At 41.2% G+C, this 18,673-nt stretch overlaps 2 protein-coding genes and 1 long non-coding RNA gene across 4 annotated transcripts in view; 1 reads left to right on the top strand and 2 right to left on the bottom strand.

Moving 5' to 3' along the window:
* The window catches only part of gab2 (GRB2-associated binding protein 2), a 38,023-nt gene extending 28,056 nt beyond the window's left edge, over positions 1-9,967 (bottom strand). The window contains exon 1 of one of the 2 annotated variants that reach the window (XM_088427930.1): positions 9,591-9,967. In XM_088427930.1, the coding sequence (XP_088284056.1) occupies positions 9,591-9,662 (72 nt within the window). In that variant the 5' untranslated portion in view covers positions 9,663-9,967. The remainder of the gene's footprint in view (positions 1-9,590) is intronic. The other variant, XM_088427929.1, reaches the window with a different exon arrangement.
* Positions 9,723-14,511, top strand: LOC148415447 (uncharacterized). Its single transcript, XR_015867250.1, has 3 exons — positions 9,723-10,141; positions 12,326-12,426; positions 13,184-14,511. It is a non-coding gene; the product is annotated as an uncharacterized LOC148415447 (long non-coding RNA).
* nars2 (asparaginyl-tRNA synthetase 2, mitochondrial) lies at positions 10,534-18,303 on the bottom strand. Its single transcript, XM_088427931.1, has 14 exons — positions 17,997-18,303; positions 17,427-17,536; positions 17,234-17,354; positions 16,142-16,282; positions 15,994-16,074; positions 14,938-15,032; positions 13,916-14,048; positions 13,315-13,413; positions 13,164-13,201; positions 12,683-12,749; positions 12,475-12,612; positions 12,318-12,415; positions 11,721-11,747; positions 10,534-11,609 (listed from the first exon to the last, which is right to left on the bottom strand). The coding sequence occupies exons 1-14, from the start codon at positions 18,144-18,146 to the stop codon at positions 11,465-11,467; spliced, it is 1,443 nt and encodes a 480-aa protein (XP_088284057.1). The 5' UTR covers positions 18,147-18,303; the 3' UTR covers positions 10,534-11,464.
* Positions 18,304-18,673: the final 370 nt, after the last annotated feature.

The following is an 18,673-nucleotide window of genomic DNA, read 5'->3' as shown; positions in this document are numbered from 1 at the left end:
GCAGAAGGCTAGAGAAAAAAAATGTCAAACGTGTTGTTCGTGAAGAAGCTTTGATGATGCAGCCCACACAATGCACAATTTTTTTTATTGGGGAAGCTCCAACATAGTTGAACTCTGAGAAGAAAACATTAGCTTGGAGTTGTCGTTTTTTGTTGTTGCGCTTGTTTCTACATGTTGGATATACAGTTTATATATATATATATATATATATATATATATATATATATATATATATATATATATATATATATATATTTGTTTTTTAAACACGCACACACACACATATATATATATATATATATATATATATAAATGTGTATTTGTTTTTTAAACACACACACACACATACATATATATATATATATATATATATATATATATATATATATATATATATATATACATATATATACATGTATATATATATATATATATATATATATATATATATATATATATATATATATATATGTGTGTGTTTAAAAAACAAATACACATTTATATATATATATATATATATATATATATATATATCTTAATTTTCTTAATTTTCAAAATAAGAACAAATGAATGGGAAAATGAAACAACAGTTTAGGGTTTTGTGTTTCAGTGACTTATTTGCAAAAGAACACAAAATAGTAAATTGTTTTTACGGATTCTTTTGTCTAGTACACATGACACGTTTGGTATAAATTAGGAAAGGAAGGGATGAAATTGTCTAAAAAAAAAAAGGTGCTCATTTTGACCTAGTATTGAGAAAGGATGCTTCCGAATAAAAGTTAGTTTTTATTTTCGCTAATTTACAGCAAAACGTAAAAAATATATGTACGCTTTTAATGTTGATATAAAGGTTTACTGTGCAAATTTTGCAGAAAAGTGAATTGCTGTGAAATCTCACATGAACACAAGATCATAAATCGAACATGGCCGTGAGCCAAAGATTCAAACGAGCGTTTGAAAAAGTCCCATCCACCGACGTCACGCTTCGCTACTTTCCAACTGCCGTGCGCGCGCGTGAGCCAGCGAGCACGCTCGGTGCGTTCGGGCGCTCCGGTCAAACTCGACTCTTTGCCCCCGCGGGCTTTGCGAGCGTTCGGCTCCCGTCCAAAATTTGACGAGTCACCAGAGTTAACTTCGGGATACACCGGCTGGAAATAGACTCCACCGACGGCTTCTTGTGTTTGTGCAGCTGTGTGAGTGTGTGTGTGTGTAAGAGACAAGCCCCGCCCCCATCTCGTCCTCCCATTGTAGCGTACAGTACGGTGTGTTTAGTTTGGATGTTTGCTCGTGCACATTTGAAAACACGATGACTGATGCGTATCAGCTCCTTTGTTTACACAGTTTGTCGTACTAGTAGTATATACTCACACACACACACACATACACACACACACACACACACACACACACGGTGAGCTACTACAACAGACACGCCTCGGATAATTGGCTGTGAGGTAATCAGTAGGCGTGGCTTTGCATACAACATTTTGTCGAGACTGAGATGAACCCAATACATAATAATAATTAGCATATAGCAATTTTAAGCGAAAACAAAATTTTGTTTTCATCTCGAGCTTTTTAATAGCCGCCGAGCGGTACAGAATCATACACGGCCATCGTCGATCGTCCGTAACTTCCGCCTGACAGCGCCTGTTGTGGTTATTACGACATTATTTTCAGTAACAGACGCGAACAGACTGAACCAACGTCCGAGACAGTCCTTGTTCACATACAGGAATGTTACTGAACAAAAATGACAATATTTCCCATTTTTAATGGCAGTAACCAAGCCTGACAAGGGCTAAATTTGACACTGGCGTATTGAAAGTGTTTTGACAATCCATGCAATGTTTTAGAGGAACATGTACATTTATGATGTCTCCAAATGATTCAGTCAAATTTAGCAAAGTACGGACCTGTATGAGAGAACATGGAAAGGTATTCCATTTGACCCATTTATTAATTGTGGTCTTTTAGCATGTACACACAGTCATAAACTTAACGGAACACAGACGGTGCTCAAATTTGAGATTTATGGCAAAATGAACTTGAGCTGCGTTGCGAGGAAATGGCAAAACGACTGCTTTCGCGCTTTTAACGTTACACTGGCGCTAAGTTCACTGACCGCTCACAATGTGGGAAATCTGAAACACGACATAACATGTATATATCTCGTGAATAGGAACACTATAGTTTTTACAACGTCGCCAAATATTAGGTGCAACTTATACACGGTAACAGAAAATACCAGAATTTGACCCTAAAAGAAAGGGCGCATCCTATATTTGGGAAATTACGGTAATCGGTTTGAATCCCAATGACAAACGCAAGCAAAGAAGCGGTCGGGTCTTAATGGAGTCCAATCGGTGGTCCCTTTCGCTTGAACTTCCGCATCAGTATACACAAACGCCAGCCAGCTCAACCCAAACACGAGCGAGGGAAGTCGCACGGTTTACACAAGCTGCCGTCGGAAGAGACGTTAAGCAGACGGCGCCAAAGGACGCCGCGTGTCTCTGGTTGTTCTCCCAGGCCCATCCGAGCAGGTATCGCAAACAAAACAAAGACGAGCGCCGGCCCGGGGCCCAAACGCCGACACGGGCCTTTTGCTGTGAGGTGAGACCAACGCGGTGGGAAGAGACGCGTTGTTTCCGGGTCGTCGTGACCATTAAAAGGACAAACATTGCTGAAGGAATTTTAAAAACTACAAACAGCACAAAAAACCCAAACAAACCTACAATTGTGTCCGCTATGACGGCTTAACCAAAAACACTTCTAAAACTGCCAAAAAAAAGTCATCAGGTGAATTTCCCCAGCCTATATGGAGCACTTGAGTGCTGTAAGCCACTAATGCTGCTCGCACCTTGTGCTGCAATCTGCTGCTAGTCGCTAATGTCGCCATATAATACAACGTCAGCAAAATTACGTCTTTTTCAAGCATCCTTAACCCGAGGAAAATTTTGACCCAACTCAGGCTTTTTGATATGTAATATCAAAGGAAAAGCATACAAAGAAAGACTCGGAGGCTAAAACTTGCATAGATTGTCAAAACAATTTCAATACACAGTGTCAAATTTAGCCCATGTCAGGCTTATTTACTGCCATTAAAAATAGGAAATAGTCATTTTTGTTCATATTGAACACCCAATGTTTTATCGTGCATTTCCCCCGATTTTCACATTATTCCTTTCAACGGCAACTCGCCAACGGGTTGCGATCGAAATTTTTGTGTTGACACCCCAAAACCACCGGGTGGCGCTAGCGGCCAACTTATGACATTTGCAATCCTTTCAATGACTTCATTGATTGGCTTAGCCTGGACTCCCATAATACAAATGTCTTACTATGAATTGCAGGAACTGTAATTGAAAAAAAGCTGTGATCCAAACTTTTATTTTGCGCTTTTATTTGTGTATATATATTCCCGAAATCTGCAACATTGATTAGCTGTCAACGTTTTTTATTTTTCTCTCACAAAATGAATATCGTTTGAAAGGAACAGCCTCGGAATTGCATCATGCATCACGCTTAAGTTGCATCACGGGAAAGCCCGGCAGGGTCGGACTAAACGAAATATTAGGTAATCAAGTCGTTTGAAAAATGATCGTATGTTCTATCCGAATACCAAAAATACTCGATCGCTTCAGCCCTACCGCCAATAAAAATGGAACAAGCCTGTCAAAGCAGGAAACGACGAGGCGCTCCCGCCTGACCTCCGAGGGCAAGGACTTCCCAAACCCCCCCTTCCGACCCGTACAAAACAAGGTCCGAGCTGGCAGCGAACAGTCGGACGCGGGCGGTTCTGCCCTGTGCCTTCTTTCCATGTATCGCCTTCCCGATATGATCGGTCTGGAATGTAACAACTCTTCTGCGTATGTGAACAGACACGTTTGTGAACAGACACGTTTGTGTAATGGACAGGTTGGGGGGGGGGGCATCTCCCCATGGGAACAGGAATCAGACTGTTTACACTATGTCACTCGTATGAATCATGCGGCATACACAGACCGACCGGAGTTTGATTCACTTATGTTTACGCTGCACACGGCAACCTACGGCCGACTGACTGTGTCAGTTGACAAAAAATAAAATTCAATAAAAAAAAATCATATCTTAATATATGGAGAATCATATCTTATGTTGAGAGGTCACAAAATGAAATGATTGAATTGGCGGAAATAAAATAGAAGGCCCGTATCTTACTGAATATACATATGTTGGACAGAAAAATGGCATTCTTTTCTAATTAAGAGCAAATTAGTTGGAACATGAACCAACTCATGGACTCCAGCCAATTTTGTTCAGTACTTATTACTGTTAAGTTTTATTATAATGATACCTTTCCACAATGTTACATTCTATTATTTTGTGATGGGGGGGTTCAATATAAACCGAGTTCACCATTAACGACAAACTAATGGGAGCCCGCAGCTTGCCCTGAGTCTCATAAATACTTCTGAGGCTGCTGCCTCCAAATAAACACTAATTACAGGGATTCAATCAATCACCTAACTGAATTACAATACAAAATGTTAATTAGATGCAAATGAGTACTTCTCAGTGCAAAACCTTTGCCGACATATCAAAAGAAAATACCTGACACAAACAAAAATGCTAACGAGCTAAACGCATACAAGGCAGCACTATATACCATGCTGAAGATAAGAACTAAAGTTAGCTAGCTAAAGTTAGCTAGTATGTTATGTCACAACAAAATGTAATATCAGCAGCGGCCAGAGGTGGCGCCAAAAAACAAAGCTCAAGCAAACAAAAACATAAATGAATGAACTGTTAAATGATAAATCAGTTCCAAAACATCATTATTTCGGGAGCGGTCCATGCCGCCCGGTACCAGTTGAAGTTTTTTCGGACTTTAATCAACACCTAGAATTTACCCACAATGATCTCATTCACAAGTAAAATCAATTTGTTTTAATAATAACATGCCATAAGTGCCACACTTGTATTATTTTGGAAGTATTGCAAACTCTGCCTAGCAACAAGTGATAACGGAAACATATGAGGTCACCAGGAAGAAGGAAATTGCTGCACGTGATTTTATCATTTTGCTATGCTATGCAGCCCAGTTATGCCACTCGGACAAAAGTATTGGGTCGGTCTCTCTCTCTCTCTCTCTCTCTCTCTTTCTCTCTCTCTCTATATATATATATATATATATATATATATATATATATATATATATATATATATATATATATATATATATATATATATTTATATATATATATATAAAAACACATATACAAAATGGTGTACGTTTCAATTCTTTAGCCCTCAATATGACTAGCATGTCTTGCAATAACTTGAGCGACGTTACGCACAGCAGCAGCTGCTATGCCGATGACAACATTAACACACAGCTGATATTTTAGCATGTACCAGAGTTCCCTGACTCATTGTGTGTTTGCGCGCTGTGGAACTAGTGAGTCACCGCCGCTGAGCGTTAATCACATTGGTAAACAATCAGGAAACATCCCGGAGAGAGCCTCTGCTCACACATAAACACATGGAGGTCCCTAAGCCCCGCCCCCCTCACCAACGGCCAACTTTGCATACGATTTGCATGCCCGACCTGTTTTTACCTCCTCTGTCGCCTCTTCCGCTGCTTTTCCACACGCAACAAAACCTCAAAAGCAGCGGTGCGCAAACTGCGGTTCGTGGGCTTCCGACGGGTCATAAAATCGCAACGCAGCTGTAACTCAACGGGACGAGGAAGTTACGCAAAAATACACACGGCAAGCAAACAATACCGATTCACGTATCTACTTCTGTTTTTCTACTGTAATTTGTACTGAAATGTGTTTTGCTCACGTAGTGCTCAAATACTCTCCCGCAATACTGAAATGTTGACAAACTACTAAATTGCTCTCAAACCAGTGATAATCTTCGCACAAATTCCTGAAACACTGATTAGCGATAGTCATAGAGACACTCTTTTTTTTCCCTCCCTCTCTCGAACCTCCTCTCTCACACACAAAACTCACTGAATCAATACACTGAATGCTATCACTCAGACTAAAATGCTCTCATGTTGCATAATACATTGAGATACAAGTACGCATTTCAGTAGTGTGTGTGAGAGGCAATCAAGACCCAATATCCCCGACTGTCCTTCATACTAATTGGCTAGCTTTCCGACACAATGGATTACGCGTTTTATTTCTCGCCAAGCCTCCAACTGCCTTTAACAAAGGTAAATATTGAGCTCACACCACAAGAAGGTGAGGTCTGTGTTCACAATCATTTGTTGGGATATGACAGTAAAATGGGACGCCGCGGCGTTTTCTGGAAATGCGGTGGAAACGGTCATGTTTATCTCCACACTGGAGTAGTGTTGAATAAAACATGAAATACCACAAACAAATGCAGCTCCAAATTTGAATGAATCACAAACTAATGGCACCACACTCAAGCAAATTGCTTTGCGCAGGTTGGAGGGTACGGAGCCTCATTTTTTATTTTATTTTCAGGGTATACAACATCTAAAATAAACAATAGAAGTCCAAAAGTCGAGTTTGAGCGGTTCTCTACACATGCAATGAACTGGGATCCCGCTTCTCTCATCAAAAGATCACAAGGACGACTTGGCGCGTTCTTTGTTTTCCGTTAACATTTCACAGAGCCCAAAATGGCTTATTGATTAGGGGGGGAATAGGACGGGGCAGCGCCGTGACCCAAATGTCACCTCGGTCAGCTGACAGCAATAGAGGCGGGTAAAATAGTCCTGATTGTTCCCGCTCTTGACTTTAAGAGGAAGGAATTCCGAATGGTTGGATGATTGCATCCACACATCTGCTTGTTGTGGACGTCTCATGACACCGGCGCCATGCGTCCGCTATACAGAGGTGGTAAAAAGATTCACGCTCTGTACTGAAGAAGTAAACATACTAAAAGTGGATACAGATTTCAACAAAACAAAAAAGTAGACTGAAAACTACTTAAGTGCAACGATAGAGCCGCAACTAAAGTAACATTAGAAAGTGGACAAAAAATGTCTTCGGTCTGGCGAAAAAAAAGGGTTTTGTCTAAGAGACACAATCGACTAAAATAGTACATTTGAGTCAGCAGGTTTTGTTAGAAAAGTGATCAGTAGGAACAGCAACTGTCAAGATATCAGAATTGTCAGAGTGTTTCACGTTTATCATGTTAGCCTATATAGAGCAACCGAGCTCGGCTAGCTAGCGGCTAATTTATTCTAGGCAGAGATATAAAGGAGCTCGGGTCACCGATAAACACTTGTTTACTGCTAGCTAGCAAAAAAAATATTTGGTTAACACTCAAGCTAGAGCTAGTTCATGCTAAACACATCTACAACGTAGACCGAGTAACCAATAAACACTTGAGCGGTGCAAGCTAGCAGCTGATTTTAGCTAGACACAATTCAGTATAACACAGCCAGAACGAACCCCCGGAAACGTTTGAGTGCTGCTAGCTAGCGACTCATTTATGCTAGACACAGCTACAATGTAGACCAAGCCACTGGTAAACACTTGAGCGGTGCTAGCTAGCAGCTAATTTATGTTGAACACAGCTACAGTATAACAAAGCCATAAACACCTGTAAACACTCGAGTGCTGCTAGCTAGCGACCCATTTATGCTAGACACAGCTATAACAAAGCCAGAGCCATGGGAAAACCGGTGGCTAATTTATGCTAGACACAGCTATAATGTAGACGCTCGATCAGTGCTAGCTAGCGGCTAATTCATGCCAGACACAACGAGAACAGAACGGTAAACATTCAAGCGGAGCTAGGTAGTGGCTAATTCATGCTAGAAGCGGCTAGAATGGAGCCAAAGAAAATGTTTTTTAGGTTGATGTTGGACCAAAATCAATCTCAGATTAGGACAACCTAGCAAGAGTGATACGTTTTGTTTTGAACTCCGCAATGTTCTACTACCCGTCCCGTGATGGGAACACGGCCCACTCATGGGTCCGACCCACCTGTTGAACCACTGTCTCATTGGGTATTGGTGGACGCGGAGATGGGGGCGGGGGGCAGCCCCGCGATTGTATTATCTCTCGCCCCCGCTTTTGTTTATACAGCGGAGCTAAGCCGGCTTGTTCCTATGTACAGTCGTGGCGGCAGCTGCTCCACGCTGACCACGGTGGTCCCTGTGTAAACATCGGCCGTGTGTACGCGCAAGACAATGGGAGAAGAAGATGCTTTTCCCAGATGAGACGTACAGTGATGACATCATGGCAAAATCCGCTCGGACAAGCCCAACAGAAACGCAACACCGCACGTAAACAAACGACAGCTGTATTTATAGATCGTCTCACGCTGCTATCGGCCTCCATAAATCCTATTATGCGAGAGCCCCCCCACCCAACCCACTACCGGGCGGCTTATGGAAGCTCTAGCAGGCCACTCAAGGAGCCCCGCCGTTGTTGTGACACAAACAAGATGGAAATGGCTCACATCAGACGTGACCTCATCGCCATTGGATAACGCCAACGTGAGTGCGAAAAGCATTTCGCGGGGAGCCTAGACAGCTGCAGGCATGTACACGTTGTCATATGACCCCGCGCCTCGCCAAACTCCACCCCTCCCCCTTCCAATCTGGGTGGCCGTCTGTGTGAAATTTGCATGTTTATAGCACTAAAAAAAAAAAAAAAAAGAAAGAAAGAAACTACTGGTATTCCTGTGGGGCTGTGTAAAGTGGGCCAGATGTTTTGGGGGATGCACCTGCTTCCACTTGAGGGGGTTCAAAATATTAGGTACACTACATAGAGCGACAGAGACCTCAACGTAAAAAAAAAAAAAAAAAAAAAAAGAGTGTACATTGATGAATGGGTGAATTATGCTTAGTCATCAAATGGAGGAACGTTTCACTGTTCAGTCACTTTAAGGTCAGTGGCACGGACAAGAAACGATACATTAATTGGAGCACATTGTTCCTATGTTGATCGAGGGTTTATTTCCCAAAAATAATCACACTCTGCCAAGCAGAGTTTTTTTGTTTGTTTCTGTGTTAAAATGTATTTTTAGTATATCCCTTTGGCCGCAAAAATATGGACAGCGGGCCACAAATGGCCCCCAGGCCAAGATTTGGTCAACCCAACTGTGTTTACTTCTTTTTTTTTTAAGTTTCCATGTTGCATATTATACACTTTTTTTTTAGCAATATCTGTATACTTTAATAACCCTAAAAATTAGATTTTTTTTGTGATTTTTAGTCATTAAGGCCAATTTCGATCACGTGATTCGTTTTCACCGTACTAGCACAATGATTTATTTTTTTTAACCACACAAAACATCCGACTGAAATAATGACGGTAAGTGCTGCAATGCTAGCTGTTTTGTCCGTCACGTTGTTAGCATACACAGATGAACAAAGATAAAGAATTTGTGGTCAATAAATCTTTTGGGTGCCGGAGAAGTGAAATTTGACCGTTTTCCGTGACACACCTGCCAAGGCACACAAAATTGACAATCATTGATGCAGCACACGGATTTGCGGTACAAACCAAAATAATCCTAAATTTACTATGGCAGGTTTAAAATAGCAAGCAGGTGTTCCTAATAAAGTGACAGCTGAGTAGTGTGCGGAATGAGTAAGATCCACTCACGTATCTCCGCAGTTTCCTCTCCGGCGGCGACTTCCTCAGCCAGCCCTGGAGGATGACTTCCCCGCCGCTCATCTCGCCGACAAGTCCGACCGTCGGTGCCCAACAGGCGGCTACACGCGCAGGACGCCCCCGCTGGCCGCGCGGTTCTCCCCCATCCGAGCCGAACCGGGAGGATGAGACGCGGGAGGGGGAGGCAGGCGCTTGTCTGGCGGTCCTGTTGCGGGGGTGGGCGGGGAGATGTTATCCGGCGAACGTCGGCTGCTCCACGGCGGGGAAACTCGACTGATGCGGGGCAGCGTCACGGGGCGTCTGCGGCTTGTTTTCCCAACTCGACGCCACGCCCACGGCCGGCTCGCGGAGGGATGGGCGCCAGCGAAGGGCCGAGAAACTACAAAAATGTGTTAGAAAGAATATTTCAACGTTAATGTTTCACAACGAGAGAATACGCGACACATAAAGACGCATGTGTTAAAAGGCATAAAACGCCCCGGAGCCAGATGTCCCGCGGTTGGATTGGACGAAGAAACAGCACCACCCTGAGGCGCTTTCAAGTAAGTACAAGGACTTTTTTGTTCTCTGCTGGATTTTGGTGACGAGTCTCCAATTTTACGGACAATTGCCGATTATTACGTAAAAATATCGCAATAGCAGGAAAAGGAGAAGGACGCTGCACTGCAAATGTACGTCTTGGGAAAAAAAAAACCCAGATAGACTATGTGCCAAACACTAGGGGGCGCCAAATCTCAGGTGAAAATCAGATGATATAATTTCACTAAAACGAATTATTTGTACAGTATTTACTTTATATTTCAAGTCAAAACCAGGTTACATTTTTAAATTAATATTTTTTAAAATCAAGTAAGAGTGGAGAAGCAAGGACTACGAAATTCTCATTGAAAATCCTCACATTTCCTGCTTGATAGACACAAACAAAAAAAACACATCAATATTGTAGATTTTATTCACTGAAACAACCTAAAAATATCTTTTTTCTCCAACAAGTTTGCCGATTGTTTATTAGATCAAAAGAAACCGTAATATGAAAAAAAAATCAGACTTTGAAAAACGAACCAGAAAAAATGTCTTAAACAAGGGTTGCTTTTAGAAAAAATTGCATCTTGCTGGTAGCCTTGATTTAAACATAACAGCCTTCCCCCAAAATAAAAGTATATGAGTTATTCTTATTAATAACGAATGTAATCTCAAATTTAAGACATTCTAAACTCTTGAGTGTCTGGGTTGGTTGCTGTACATTTTCCCCATTTAGTGTAGTTAACACTTAAAATGAAAGTATTCCATTATTTAGCAACATAAGTTAAAATAACACTTTAAAAAAAGCTCTATTAGAGGGCAATATGAAAAATGTTTTTTTTTTTTTAATTCTTTTAAATGAGAAAAGGTGAGACATGAATAAAACTTAAGCTGATCAGGAAGTAAAATTGTGTGTGTTTTGGGGAATAACACGACCAGATATTAACAAAACAATTTATTATTGTGGAGAGCAATGGTAATATTTTGAAAACACTTTTGAATATTTTGACTCGCTCATGTAGTTAAATAAGGGCAGTTCAGTGTAGTGTAGCTAATGTTGCGGCCTTGACTGTTGAATATAGATGATTTCATTCAAAGTTACCTTTTGCTTTCACGTAATATGAAAATTTGAATAAGATTCACTATACGCATGTAAACTGAAATATTTGTGGCACTGGAATCATGTCTGACTTTTATGAATTTATATTTTTTATCAACATGACAGTAGCCTTGTAGGCTTCAGAAAATCACGAAAGGATTTAATGAAGCAATATTTAGGGAAACTCAAGACAATTTCTTGGCATATTTAAAAAAATTAAAAAAAAAGATTCCGAGTGCAGCAATTAGAGCAGACAAGAGTGTGAAAATCTAGGGAAAGGAATCACGTCTTTGATGTTGTCCACTCCCAGAATGCATTGCAGGTAGCGCTCAAATCCCATTCCGAAACCTCCGTGAGGGGCGGAGCCAAAACGTCTCAAATCCAAATACCTGAAAATACATTGATTGTCATTGGATGTCAGCATTTTCATCAACATGTCCTTTATGAACAACATAAATATATTTAGTAAAGTATTTAAATAGATTTTTGTTTTGTTTTACCAGCTGTAGGTGTCTTCCAATCCAACGCTGAGGAGAAAAAAAAAAAAAAACCCAAACAAAAAAAACAATGATCAGTTTTATAGGGACCCATTAGGGCAAAATTGGCTTTTATTAAAACAGTATGACATTAAATCAACCATATAAATATTTTATTTGTCGTCCTGAAACGCAAGCAAGCCATTCTGCATTTACACCTGTTGACATAAAAGAGTTAAACCATGCACTGCCATTGACGGCCATAAGTGTCAAAAATACATTTGAACCGGTCTGGCAGTGATCCGGTCTTTGCATATGCTGTTATTGTGTTTTGTTTTCCCCAAATAAAGCTGTGGTACGAAAGGCGGACCTAAAAACGTTGGCGCAAACATGGTTGCGATGGAGCTTTGAGGCTGAAGTTTTTAGTTAAAAGTTGACTTACCAGCGTTGGTCAACTTTTGACCACCGCTCAATTTGAATGTCATTCTTTTTTTTCTTATGTAAAGTGTTGTCACCCAACCACCCCCCGAAAAATGGCAAATTTTGAAGCGGTTATGGGTTATATTTTTTCTGAAAAACCTCTCGACTACGCCGAGTAAAAAGACGTGAACGTGCACTCACTCTTCCAGGCGAGCCCTCAGCAGCTCCAGCCTCTCCTCTCTCAGCGAGCCCCCACAGAGCTCCCCGACGCCGGGCACCAGAAGGTCAACGGCGGCCACCTGCGCACCAGGTCACAATTTCCCTTTGTTCCACCCACAAACAGAGTATTTGAACGCACCGTGTGCCGGTGATGGTCCTGGTTGTCTCTGGCGTAAAACGGCTTAAGCCGGTAGGGATAATCAGTGATAAAGACCGGACGAGAGCCGCAGTGTTTGACCAGGTACTTTTCGTGCTCCGTCTGGAGGTCGCAGCCCCACTGGGAAGCGGAGCGAGCAGAGGTCAAGGTGGCGTGCGGGCAGCTGAGAAAATGAGGAGTGGATACGCACGTCCGTGGGGAAGGCGAACGTCTGCGAGCTTCGCTTTAGGATTTTGATAGCCTCGCTGTAGCTCATCCTGCAATAAAAATGGACTTCCTTGAGCACTTATGAAAAAAGACGGGTGCCAAAACCAAATCGTGTCAAAACAGCGTAGAGATTTTTCGTCCCTGAAGTGAAAATTTAATTGTACCATAATCCTATGAAAATAATAGACTATAATATGTGGAATCTGTACTAGATCGGTGTTGTTGAACTGCAGTACTCTGAAGCATCAAGGGGGAGGAGCTAAGTGTAGACTGGGTTGTTAGCGGGGATCACCATGCTTTTGAAATGATCTTTGAATGTTTTGAGTAGATGGTTTGTGGTACATTCACCGTTTAAACAACGCAGTTAGGTCAATGTAAAGATTTCAGGACAGAAGTTATATCTATTTTTGTGGCAAGGCTAGGTTCTAATTTCGCTTAAAAAATACAACAAAAAAATGGCTTACACGTGGAACGTCTCCTTCAGCATGGCCTCCACGGCATCCTTTCGGCACGCCGGGGAAAGAGAGGAATCAAGTGAGACGACTGGACGGCCAGTCGCCCGGCAAGACATGTGTTGGATAATTGGCGTGTCCCCGAGGGGCCAGAGGGACTCACCCTGTGTCCCGGTGTCACATGCTTATGAAACAAGTCCACGTCTGGAGCGCAGCGGTCCAACAGGTGCTCGGCGCTTCGTTTGAACATGTTCTCCATGACCTGAGGACCACGGGCACCATCAATGATTAAAAAGTTACGACTTGCTAACCATGTTAACTAGGAGACTCTAAGCCCCGGCCTCTACGCGCGTACCGATAATCATTATCAGCCATGAAAAAAAAACATAGTCCAAATCTAGTTAAGGGCATCAAAATCAGTGTCATTTTTCCCGAGTTTTAGAAACAGCGTGTCACCGTGGCAACATTTTACGTTTTATCTTGGGCATGTTTAGAAAAAAAATCCAGTTTCAAGACAGATAAAATCTGTAAGAGTTCCATAATATGTGACCAGAATAAAAGGGCCAAAACAAGCCTAAATATTCAAGAAAATTAAAAACAATGGATTTCCTTACAGACTCCACACTAATTAAAGGCATTTTATTAGTAAATACAAGCTCAGCAATACTTTGTTTTCCTTGTAGTGTATGTGACAGCTGAAATGTAGACAATTTTATAGTTGTTGGCCAGAGTTTGAATTTTGTAAAAAGCATGTATGTGCGTACCTGTGTGAGGTCCTCTATGGACCGCGTGAAGGCCAGCTCCGCCTCGACCATGTAAAACTCAGCTAGGTGGCGTCGGCTCTGGGAGTTCTCAGCGCGAAAGGTCGGCCCAAAAGTGTAGACTCTGGAAAATGCGCTGCAGGCATAATTGTGAGCGGTTCTGACAAAAGGGTCCTTGTGTGTCAAAAAATTTAAATTAAAATGACTTTGGAGACAGCCTTACTAGGATGCGCTAGCTAGCTAGTTGGATAAAAACATGAGAAATACATCTCCACTCAGAGGCAAGCTTGGAACATCATGGGGAGGAGCTTAGTGCAGCCTGGGTTGATAGTGGAAATTACCATGGATTCGAAATGACACTATAGTGTTTTGGGTACACGATTTTCACGTTTCAGTCATTCATGTTTCAGATTTCCCACATTGTGAGCGGTCAATGAATGCCTCGCCAATGTGCTCGAAGATTTTTTTCTTTTCCTCCTGAAGCGGTTTGAGTTTATTTCACCATAAATACCCAAAATTGAGCAGCATCCGTGTTTCACCAAGTGTATGATTGCGCATACATGCTGAAAGTCCACGATTAATAAACGAGTCAAATCGAATACCTTTCTGTGTTCTCTAACCGCTGCCCTCTTAACATTATTGCTGTTTTTGAGAAATGAACATAAAACACTGGTCAAAACAAAATATCGGATTTGAATTATACACAATTCCCAAACGTTTGGGTGACTAAAAAAGCCTCGTGAGAAAATGACCCAAGGACATTATTGCTGCTCCTCGCAAACAAATGACAGGAGGGTTAAAGTGTATTTTGGGAGAAATCTCAAAATCGATATTGTTGCCCACTCGATATATATTTCCCATTCGTGCAAAACTTTATCTGCCGACACGCGCACCATTTTGCCAGAGTAATTACGGGTAGTCAACGTGTTTGTGTGTGTGCGGAGTCTCGTCCTTCGCCTGGAGGCACTGCAAAGTAATTCCGTGGAAGAAGACACACCGAGTAAACAAATAAGATGCCATCTCACCCTGCCATGACCTCCAAGTGGAGCTGCCCAGACACGGTCAAGTAAGCCGGAACCGAGAAGAAGTTGTCGTCCTCGCTGTTCTGCGAAAAGGAAGGCTGCAGAGAAAAACATGTGGATCTTCATGTATTTTCTATTGCAGGGTTACTTCACAATTTTTCCTGATTTTTTTTCTCCCTTTCAAGTCAAATTAGTAAAAAAAATCTTTTTTTTTTAATGTTATATTGTTTATTTATGCTTTTTTTAAAAAATTAAGGCCAGAAATATGTCTGCGTATTATAAACGATACTTAAAGATTAGAATGTTTTTTTGTATTCGATGATATTCAAGGAATATTGATCTGTCAGTCACATAAGACGAGTTTTGATTTTTATATTGGCCATAAACTTAGAATAATTATCGTAATGGGATAAGCTGGAGGTGGAATTCAGTTGGCTGTGAGCAGCCAGCAGCTCGTTGTCGCGACATTATTTTCAATCAAAGAAGCGAGCGCGCTGAACAAACGTCCGAGTCCATCCTTGTTCAAACGCAGGAATATTACTAAAATGGAGAGGAACATGGAACAAAAAAGGAGGAACAAAAAAGTGCTTCGGACGTATTCGACGTTACACTGGCACAGCGTTCATTGACCGCTCACAGTGAGGGAAATCTGAAAAACACTTAACCGGCAATTGTATAATTTACGGATATGAACAAGAAAATATGAAGGATTTAGGAATATGAGATTTATTCTGATTTGCTATAGTTTTAACAACGTGTTGGTAACATAGGAAATACAAGAATTTTAAACGAAAATTAAGGATGTGGCCTATATTTGTGGAATTACGGTATCTTTTGAAGTTTTTGAAGAAAACATGAATGGAGCTACCGCTAAAAACGTAGCTCTAAAGTTTCTTAACTCGGACTCGGATGGCACAGGATTGCGTGAACTGTTTTTGCTTTGGTTGTTTTTTCATCCGAAAAAAAAAAAAAAACGCCTCGGGGATACCTGTCCGAAAACAATATTTCACGAGGGGTGACGAACGCGACAAAAGCGAGGCGAAAATCCGGCGGCCTCACCTCGACCTGAAAGAGCTCTCCCGCTCCCTCGCAGTCGTTGGAGGTGATGACGGGCGTGTGAATGTGCACAAAACCGTTTTCCTGGAAAACAGGAAAAGACGCAAGGCGGGGGTCCGAGCGGGCCCAACCCGGGCTGGCTCCGGCTCACCTTGAAATAGGAGTGAAGGGCCCAAGCGGCCTGGCTGCGGATCCTCAGCAGGGAGCTGAAGGCGTTTGTTCTGGCGCGGAGGTGCGGGAACTGCCGGATGTACTCCAGCTTGTGGCGCTCTTTGATTTTGAACGGGAAATCCTGGACACGAGGATGAGGGAGAGGACAAGCTGCATAAAAAGGTCGGGCTGGAGCTTTCGCTTCATCGTGGAAAGAATTAGGCATGAATGTTGGCGTATTACCAGAACAACGCATGGATTTTCAACATGAAAGTCAGGTGTTTTGAAGACTGAAATCATAATAAATTTGCATTTCGAGGGGAAAAAAAAAATCCATGTTTGGGATAAAACTATATTTTCCAGATTTCAAGTAAAAATGGGGAAGATTAAAGTTGCAAAAATACTAGAACAGTATATCATCTAGTTAAAAGTCATACTGATTTCACATATAAGTCATATTACATATTTTATCCAGGCTTGTGCCCTAAAGGTATGACTAAAGATGTTTTTTTTTCCCTCCATCACACTCTCATGTAACCTTATCTCTTTGAGGATCTCCCATCTTTTTTTCAATCCCAAAACAAATCAACCAATCTATCAATGTAACTAGCTAAATATTTAGTTCAAGATCAAGCCAGCTAGCCAGACAAATAGCTAGCTTACTTGCTAGCTAGCTGGAATTAGCTATTTTTTTTAATCCAAAAACAAATAGATTAGTTATCCTTTTTCAACTGCAAAACTAAATTCAATCCATCAATCAATCAAGCTAGCTAGCTAGCTTGATTGATTGTGTGACATTGTGACGAGTACCCAATCATGTACTGTTACGATAAATCGTAATGAGCACTGCTGGCTAGCTAGCTAAATGTTAAATTTATGTTAAAACTGATTTAAAATCCTTATTCATCATTCTTAGTTCAATTGGTTAAGAATGAATAAATTAATTAATTAAATCAAGCAAATCGTGAAATGAATGTTTATTGTTGGGTTTATTTCTTTAACAAAAAAACGATTCAAAATGGTAATCATCCAGAATCATTGAATAAAATAGAGATTGAATTTTTGGGCCGGGCACACATTAGCGCGTCCTTACCACGGGGTTACATTCTCCAACCACGCGAATGTTCTCGGCTTCCAATTCCACGGGTTGTTTGGGATGCAGACTTTTCTTCAGGATGCCTCGGACCTCGACGGCACTCCCGAATGTGAGCAGCCTTTCCTCGAAGAAAAAAAAAATCCCTTTCATCTCGCCATAGAGTAATTAAAGAAAAAATAAATGGCCTTACGGAACGTTGAGCTCAGGACTAGCGACGATCTGCAGCGACTGCAGGCAGCTCCCATCGTTGACGTCCAGGAACAAATTTGACTTCTGTGATCTGACAGAGCGAAGCCATCCCTGCCAGACAACAACTTGCTGTTACTTACAATTACCATTAATTTTATTGCTTTTGTAATGTGATTTTAGATTACGACACTGCTCTGTAAGACATTTAGGCTTCTACTACTGGTGAAGACGAATTTAAACATTTTCGATTATTCGCAAATAACGGGGTATTCGAATAAATTGCTTTGCTCTGGTTGCGTTTAAAGAAAATGGGAAATTTGCGTACCTTGCCTTTACAAGACAAAACAAGTGGCAACTATTATCCCTTAATAAACATACACGATTATAAAACAGGAGCACTTCAGATAAGACTCGATAATGTTCTAATGTCTGAAAATGAAGGAAGAAGACGCTCAGGAGTAACTTTGTTTCGACTAACTTTAAACTGCGAAGCATTTGCACAATAATGAACACGCACAGACATGCAGAGTTGCACACACAAACACACACAGAAAATGGTATTACATTTTACCTGCACTTGAATGTTTTCTTCCAAACCAACGCCTGAAATCGCTTCAGCAACTCGAAGATTCCTCAGCGTCTTTTTGCAGAAATGCCTCAAAGATAATACTCCTCGGGGTGCAGTGATAAGAAACAACGTTCCCGCACCAGCCCGAAACATTTTATTAGCACCACAACTCCTAAACTGCTAAAGCAAAACGCAGCGTTAACTTTTTAAGACGCGAAACAACGAGTTTCATGGTGATTTGCTTATCGAAATGCTTGCTTTGCTTTCAATTGACATTCATGTTGGTTCCTTTTTCATCACTTCCTGGTTTCTCCCCCATTGGTCGAATGCCCCTACGTTGTGACGAATATCCAATCATATTACGGACTGTCAAGTAGGGTTAGGGCGCTTATGGGAGTTGTAGTCATTTTCCAGGTCGCCAATTGTACGTTGTCTGTGAAGCACTAATAACAAACACTCTACACTGTACACACTTAGCCCAAATAAATAAATAAATAAATAAATAAATAAATTAATTAAAGGATTTTATAAACAATAAAAAATAACAATAAAACACAAACCCAAATGGTAATCACAAAGCAAAAATCAAAATTAAAAAGCCAAAACACATCAGATAAGACAATATATGACGTCATCTACCAAAAGTGATTGACGGGGGGCCGTAAGTGCCTAAACTAAAA

Source organism: Hippichthys cyanospilos, chromosome 11 (assembly GCF_059441005.1).
Source record: "Hippichthys cyanospilos isolate Australia breed blue-spotted pipefish chromosome 11, RoL_Hcya_1.0, whole genome shotgun sequence".
NCBI classification, from domain to species: Eukaryota; Metazoa; Chordata; class Actinopteri; order Syngnathiformes; family Syngnathidae; genus Hippichthys; species Hippichthys cyanospilos.
The sequence above is the reverse complement of the archived record's forward strand: the minus strand, read 5'-3'. Positions and strand labels throughout refer to the sequence as shown.

Coding starts and splice junctions, on each gene's coding strand:
- nars2 (XM_088427931.1), bottom strand. CDS start 18,146: ATGTTTCGGGCTGGTGCGGGAACGTTGTTTCTTATCACTGCACCCCGA. Junction 13,414..13,915: donor CCATAGAGGACCTCACACAG/GTACGCACATAC, acceptor CGTGGTCCTCAG/GTCATGGAGAACATGTTCAA. Junction 11,748..12,317: donor CTGAGGGCTCGCCTGGAAGA/GTGAGTGCACGT, acceptor TTTTCTCCTCAG/CGTTGGATTGGAAGACACCT.